This window comes from Mesitornis unicolor, unplaced genomic scaffold (genome assembly GCF_000695765.1).
Source record: "Mesitornis unicolor isolate BGI_N332 unplaced genomic scaffold, ASM69576v1 scaffold11513, whole genome shotgun sequence".
In the NCBI taxonomy this organism is placed as follows: domain Eukaryota; kingdom Metazoa; phylum Chordata; class Aves; order Mesitornithiformes; family Mesitornithidae; genus Mesitornis; species Mesitornis unicolor.
Genome location: NW_010175347.1, coordinates 27,677 through 35,205, shown reverse-complemented (window position 1 = coordinate 35,205; position 7,529 = coordinate 27,677). Strand labels below are relative to the sequence as shown.

General features: G+C 39.2%; 1 protein-coding gene across 1 annotated transcript in view; it reads right to left on the bottom strand.

The window, feature by feature from the left end:
• Positions 1–7,529, bottom strand: part of NBEAL1 (neurobeachin-like 1) — a gene marked incomplete at both ends in the record, with an annotated part of 55,769 nt that overhangs the window by 38,845 nt on the left and 9,395 nt on the right. The window contains 3 exons of the mRNA XM_010181353.1: positions 1,814–1,920; positions 2,878–3,184; positions 5,826–5,911. Coding sequence (XP_010179655.1) covers positions 1,814–1,920; positions 2,878–3,184; positions 5,826–5,911 — 500 coding nt within the window. The remainder of the gene's footprint in view (positions 1–1,813; positions 1,921–2,877; positions 3,185–5,825; positions 5,912–7,529) is intronic.

Sequence of the window (7,529 nt, the reverse complement as noted above, 5' to 3'; positions counted from 1 at the left end):
GGAAAGACAGTTTGCTCATAAGCCTTAAAACGAGCAAATATGAAAAAAAAAAATTAGAAGATTGCTGAACTGCAAATTATAAGAAAGCATGACTATGGCTTTGAATACCCCAAGTTTTTTAGGATATCTATAGCAGAAATAGCAGTATGAATTTTCTTCACCCTTTCTTTCCATGGAAATATCTTGCATTTTAAATTTGCTGAAGATCTAATAGCTTCCTGAGTTTCAGAGAATCTTCTGCTATCTGCAGAGCTGCAGAACTGTGCTTAACACAGCTTGCTGGTGAATCTAGTAGCAATATTTGCATATATAAAGAAAAAAAATAATCTAGAAATAGAGACTCCACCTCTAGTTAATAAGGAGAAATCCTAATTCCACAGCTAAATTCATCTTCAGTCTTTGGCTTTGAAAAAGAACAGAAATACAGTATATTGGAAAACAGAAATATACAACACCTTCCCAGCTTCCACCTTCTCCACACTTTACATTCTTGGGGTATTTTGACTGTGAAAGGTTAAAAAAAAAAACAACCAACCCACTATGTAGCAAGTGGACAGGATTGATATCCAATCAACCACCAAAAAAAACTCTCAAAGAACCATATCTTATGACATACATACAGGCAGATTAAAAATAAAAGGAGCGAGCTACAAAAATAGAGTAGCTGTTCTTGCTTTCTTTAATTCCACCACTTATTTATATGAGAGCAAGAACGTAGCTAGAATCTCCATGAACAGGTAAACATCACACTGCTTGATGATTTAAGAAGAACCAAAAAAGAAATTTCTCATAGAGTACAAGGTCAGTACAAAAATATGCAGATTCCCAAACAGAGGAGGAAAATGAAAAGGTCAAATAGTGTATTTTCAGGAGGAGATAAAATGCTACAAACATTACTCAAAACACTGCAAGTCAGTTGGCATTCTGCCACTGATTATAAATACAGTTAAGACATAATCCAAACACATTTATTTTTAATGTATCACTGCACTGAAATACATTCTAATCCAAAATCTAAATGGATTTGAATCAAATTGCATACTGCAGCAAGCATTAAATAATCTAGCTTTTAGCAGAGCTCAAAATAGCTACACCACCAACATACCACAAAAAAAGAGAAAATATTCCACAGAGTTAGATTGTATCTATGTTCTCTTGCACAGGGAAAAATGACACCTACAAAGTAACCAGTGGAAGACAACAGTAGGGAAATCATGACCTTCTGGTATTGAAATGAAAACACAACGTCTATGTAAATGATAAATCCTATGTAGAAGAAGAAGAACAATCAAAGAACATTTGTGAGAAGAACATCTGTAACAGCATGAGCTTGTGTTCTATGCCAGGTACACAAAATATTTTGAAACACTTACAAAGGCACACCAGCAAGGGTTTTTTTAATGGAAAATTATTCCTCAGAAATTAGAATTCAGACCTCAATTTGGCAGCAGTTGTAAGTGACTTCCTAAGAATACAGTGACAGAATATATATATATTAAAAGAAGGATGAGGAGATGGGGGGTAAGGATTGATTCTAGTAACAACCTTAACAGATTTTAGAGACTGAGTAGAGTCTGTAAAGGCATTTTGCTCAGGACTCAAAATAAGCATTCATTGCTTTAACTACAAGACAACTTGGAACTTTCGGATCTTTCATGGCATTAGTGGCTCTAAGCGATCCAAAGTTTTACTGCTGGTATGAAGACACTATAAAATTGCATCCAATTCAGAAGGAAGATATAAAAGTAACTGATATACCTGCAATATTAAAAGACAGGTTTTGTTAAAAATATGCTGGCAGGAGAAAATTTACCTTGCAGTTCTGTAACAGTCGTATGAGATGCTCAAAGCAGTTACTGTTAAGGAAAATTGCCTGCAGAACAGGCCTATCAGTGCAGTCTAACATGGCTGTGATGGTATCTATAAAAATAAAACAGAACTGGCATCAAAGACAAAACACTTCCCAGATCCATGAAGCACTTTTATCCACGTTACATAATAAACATGCGGAAAAATATACAACAAATCACATGGTGTGAATTCTTTGATCAAGAATGATGTGCATTTTAAGCACAGAACACTAAGCCTAAAGCTAAACATTTTGACGCTGTAAAAATTATCATGTAACCTACCATATCTAGAGAAAAAATCAGCTACTGAACAACTTTGATTGCTTTGGGGCTTTGTTTAAAGTCACTGACATTTGTGAGTACATAAGCAGCATGCTTTTTATTTAAAGCTTAACATAAACACTTGCTGCCTCATCAAGCAATTATTGTGCATTCTACAGCAGCCTTATACTGTAAGCGTTCTTCATCCCCCCAGTACTGTTCCTCAGTTTTCTTGCAAGTTCGGGAAAATACCTTTATTTGTATTTCCCATTCTGAACATGAAAGCAGAAAAAATCCAAATCCTGAATTCTTATCCAATTACTTAAACCCAACTGTTTTAGACTATCGCCTTTGTCCAATGTTTGCAATAATGCTATCTGAAAAACAAACTATCACAAAACAGGCACTGCATGCCTATTTTATTACAGGCCCATCTTATTCCGCGGTTAAGGTGCTGGTAAGTGTTAGATGTTGCCTAGCAAATTTTTTTTCTTTAATGGAGACTGGAAGTCTGTGAACCTTGACACTCTGGTTAAATGGTAGCAATCTGATATGGCTTCTTCCAGGTTTTTTGTAGTGAATGATTAAACAAGAATACATCTAAAGTAATGTCAATTAAGAAGTGCTTAAAATTTTTCAATTGCTTAGCCAAGTGAACTTTTTTTTGGTAGAGTATTTGGTTACACTATTATCATGGTTCAATCACTACTTGCTTCCGAGTTATTATCAAGAAATATCTAAAGGTACTGGACAATTAGGTACTCACTCAGCATTTGGACCTGTAGTGCTATGAACCTGCTCTCCCACTGCCTGCATCGCCTTGGATTAGGTAAAGCTGAATGGTCTGAATTAAGCAACTTGAAATAGTTCTCCAATATTGTACTTGTCTCCACTTGCCGCTGGTCAGAACTGCTGGTTAGAAGGATATGGACAACTTCTGTCAAGCACTTCAGGGTCAGCTCTGCCTTCCTGCTCACTTCCTCAGGGTTCCTGTCATTCCAGCTGTCACAGTCTGCTAAAACACGCATCAAGACTTCCATGGTGGCAGGAGATACTGCTTGAAGAGCATTTCTCTGAAACCCATTGGGAAAAACAGTGTTTAAAGAAAAAATAAAAATAATTAAATAAAAATCAAACCTCTTCAAAACAGTAGTTTTAAATCTGAGTTCTCTGAATCATGTAAAATTATTATGGCTGTTAATGCCCTGTAATTGTAAAATAAATATGAAACATTCTACTTGGATTATATTGATGGCTACAGATGAAATGCATTCCATCTTGTTCACTTAATTAGTGAGAATGCTTATAAGAAAAAGGAAATATAAATTAAATGCATGTTATAATACTCTTACAAGCTAGCCTTGATAAACTGCTAATCTAGGTACCTTCACTTGAATTTTCTTAATAGATCATGACATTCATTATACTTTTTCAGAAATTTAAGAACATAATAACTAGCAAACATTTGTCTGGGCCTTGAGTGCATTTCCCTCACCTCTCTCCCTGAGAGTCTGTCTGCATAGGATCAGGGTCAACTTAAATCTGGGGCAAGAGCCCAGTTTCATAGAGAACTCTAACAAACCTGGTCAGGGACACCTTGCCTTCTCTAGGAGTGGCATTCAAGCTGCTGCTCCCAATCTTTTACCTGTCTGAGCTACACTGCAGCCATGCCCATGTCTGGCACATACTGTCTTGAACCTGACCCACAGACTTGACTGCCCGGCTTGACCTTAGACCTGCCTCATTGTATAGGGTTTTTCTGTGAGGGGTTTTGGGTTTGTTTATGGTAGTGGGGGATGGCTATGAATATAGCCCTGTAAGAAGCTACCTGAAAAGCTCCCCCAGCTCCAATGTCAGGCCCACCTCTGACCAAGGCCAAGCCAATCAGTGTCCCTGTGAATTCAAGTATTTAAGGGGAGCATGCTCTCTCTCTCTGTCTCTCTCTGACATTGGTCCCAAGCAGCATGGCACCAGGTGCAGGTGGCACGGCTCCAGCCCTAGGCTGGCACGGGTGGACTGGCCCGGCCACAGCATAAACTTAAGCTTAAGTTGTGGCTGGGCCAGCCTGAAAGACAGAGCTGGGAATTCTGCAGAACTATCAGAAGGGACCTGCAGCAGAGAAAGGAGTAAGACCTGAGGAGAACAACTTTAAAAAACACCAAGGTCAGTTGAGGAAAGAAAGGAGAGGAGGGAGGAGGAGGGTGCAGAGCCAAGGTTTCCCCAGCAACTCGTGGCAAGAGTCAGGTTGACCCCCTGCAGCCCATGGAAGTTCACCGGTTGGGACAGAGCTACATGAGCAGCTGGCTGCCACTGAAGAAGCCATGACTCCAGGCAGTGTGTGCTGGAGCAGTTTGTGTGTTAGGGAACTGTGACTGTGGGCAGACCCACATTGGACTTCTGTGGACTTTCTCTCCTGTGGGAAGGGCACCACATGGAAGCAGAGGGAGAGTGGGAGGAGTCCTCCCCTACCCCTTAAGAGGAAGGAACAGCAGAGACCACATGGGATGAACTGACTGCAACCCTCATTCCCATTCCCCCTGCTCCCCTGGGCAAAGGGGGAACGTGAAGAAATCGGGAACAAAGCTGAGCCCAGAAAGAAGGGAGGGGTAGGGGGAAGGTGTTCAACTTTAAGATCTGGTTGTATCTCTCACTGTTCTACTCTGATGTTGTTGGTAACAAATTAAAACTGTTCTGTTTTTCTCCCTATAATGAGTCTGTCTTTTGCCGATGACCATTCAAGTGGTGAGAAGCCCTCCCAGTCCTTATTTTGACTAGCCCCCTTTTTGGGGCATCGTGGTGCTCAGTTGTGCACTGGGCCTAAACCACGACACTCACCACTATGGATGGGCCTGGCAACCACTGGACTCCTGACTGACCCTAGTTCCAATCACCAGACCAAATCCCCACCCTAATGCGCTGACAAGACTTCCCAGCTTGATCTCAGGCTTCATCACTAGACTTGTCTAGTGATCTGGGCATGTTGATCCTGGTTACTCCCACCAGATCTGCTCTGGTCACCTTGTTCAGGTATAGTGAGACTGTACCTTTTGTCAGTGAAGTCAACTGCCTCTGCCTGCCTGGTCATCATGCTCGGTCTCAGCTTGCCTTCCCTGGTGGAGCAGTGCCTGGCTTTGCTGCTCCCTGACAACATATAAAAATGCTTTCTCTTCTGGATCATCAGAAGTAACATTTGCTTGTGATCAGACAAAGTAGCGTATCACAGAAGTCAGCCACGAGAGTGGAGGTTGGTTTTGCTGATGATGAACATCCTATTTTCTTCACATTGTTTCAAAGATTTTAAACAGCCTCCACGCCATAAAGGCCTTGTGCCTCTTACTGAAACAGCTTACTTCCAACATTGGGAAGTAAGCTAGATGAATTTCAAGTGTTGATATAAAACATACATCTCTGCAGATGGAAACTCAATCTAGCTACCTGCATTCTTTTTTAAAGATATGAAAATATTACAGTAAGTTCATATGAATGTTAGTTATTGTAGACAGCAAATTTCTACTGTTATTTGAAAGCAGGACCTAGCTTTTAGCATTTTGATACTACTGCACAGAATGACCCCAAACATCACAAGACAAACAAACAATTTATAGTCCATAATAAATTCTTTGCATTTATGGGTTACAGGGTATTTATAAGCCTTAAACGATGCATAAGCATTAGGAGGTTTCAGCAGCAGAGAAGAGCTGAGAACATCCTTACCTGACCACCAGCTACAATAGCTCCAAAAAGATGCAGCAGGCAACATTTTAGGCTTTCCTTGAGATGTTCACTTTCTTGAAAGCATTCTGATTGGAGTAAATAAATTAAAAAAAAAAACACTATTCCTTACTTTGGTAATATATATTAAACAAAGTTTTTCCTCTTAAAAAATCCCACCATCAAATTAAATAATAAATAAAGCTCCTCTACTCCCTGCCATCATGCAAATTTAAAGAAAATGTCAACTATATAATATTGCTCTTTTTTTAACATAAAGCAGATACAAACACGTTAATTCCAGCATTATCAAAGTAATACAAGACCACATTTATCAGGAATTTGCAGGGCCAGACCTTCAGCTTGCATGAAACTTTTAATGCAGGCTGACAGAAGTAGACATACAACTGTTGATCTGATCCATAATGTAAAATGAATGCATTTTGTCTGTACTAATGAGAAATAGGACAGGCTGACATGCAAGCAGTTAACAAGCATGACAAAGGTGAGAGCAATTTTAGCACAGAAAGTCTAATGCCACATGCAGTGCAGGTAGCTCAGTAAAAGAGTCCCTGAGCTTGCTCTCTTTAAACCAAACTTCCTAGTGACACCTGCACAGGTTTGCAACCTTTCTACCAGTAGTCTCTTTAAAGACAATTATCCTGCATCTATTCTTATGCCAAATCTGATATAAATTAGTTATGAACAGTCTCAAGTACTCTTAACAATAGATATAACATGGATATTTTTGCTATAGCAATAATATTAGACTCAAAGTAGATGCAACAAACTACAAAGGATTATTGTAATTGGAATTAACCATCATAAAACTTGCAATTGCTTTGAGATAGAACTGATAATGACTTGGGTTTGTAAAAACCGAGACTTTAAACAAACAATATAAACTGAAAATGCAAGAATTTTATATTCATTGAAATAATAAGATAACCTTTAGAACAATTATCAATTACTGGCAAGCGAGATTTCTGACTATATACTGAGTGCATAAGGCTGTTTTAAAAGGAAATTGCACAGCTTTTTAAAATCTGGTCTTCAAAGGAAAAAAAAGCTTAGACAATGACACTGTTAGTCTGCTAGTCCCACCACTCCCCTTGACTTTAAGCCTCTGAATCTTTTGGGGAACCTCAGACAAACTCAAAAGAGAAGTACCTGGCAGACTGTGGATAAATCATTAGGCTGGGTAGACCACAAAAGCCTCAAATTAGTGCTTCCATGGCAGAACATCTAAAGCACATGCTCAGCAATTTCTTGTTATGTCTTTCCTGCCTGCTGGCCAACCAGCTGACGAGTATCTGCCAGCTAATTAGTACATTTGTAGCTCAGTTACAGTATATAATATTTAAGGGATTTAGGAGAAACTGCAGTGCAATGCACTGAATGAAGAGGAGGGAACATGCAGATGACATTCTTCAGTAGCAACCTTTAGGGTGGGTTTTTCAGTGCTCTGTCACAGAGATAATAGCATTTACTGACATCAGCTCTTTGGTCTTTTGGCAACTAGCCTATTTTAGGTACACAGAGAAGGAATCTCTATGAACAGGAGTAGTATTTTACTCAAACCTAGAGAAACCAAATTCAAAAATTCTACCGCTCTAGGAACAGAACCTTCCTTTTTTATTTTCAGTTAAAGCTGAGTTAACAGATAGCTAAAAACTGGTTGATTTCAGTCATACCCCCACCACTCCA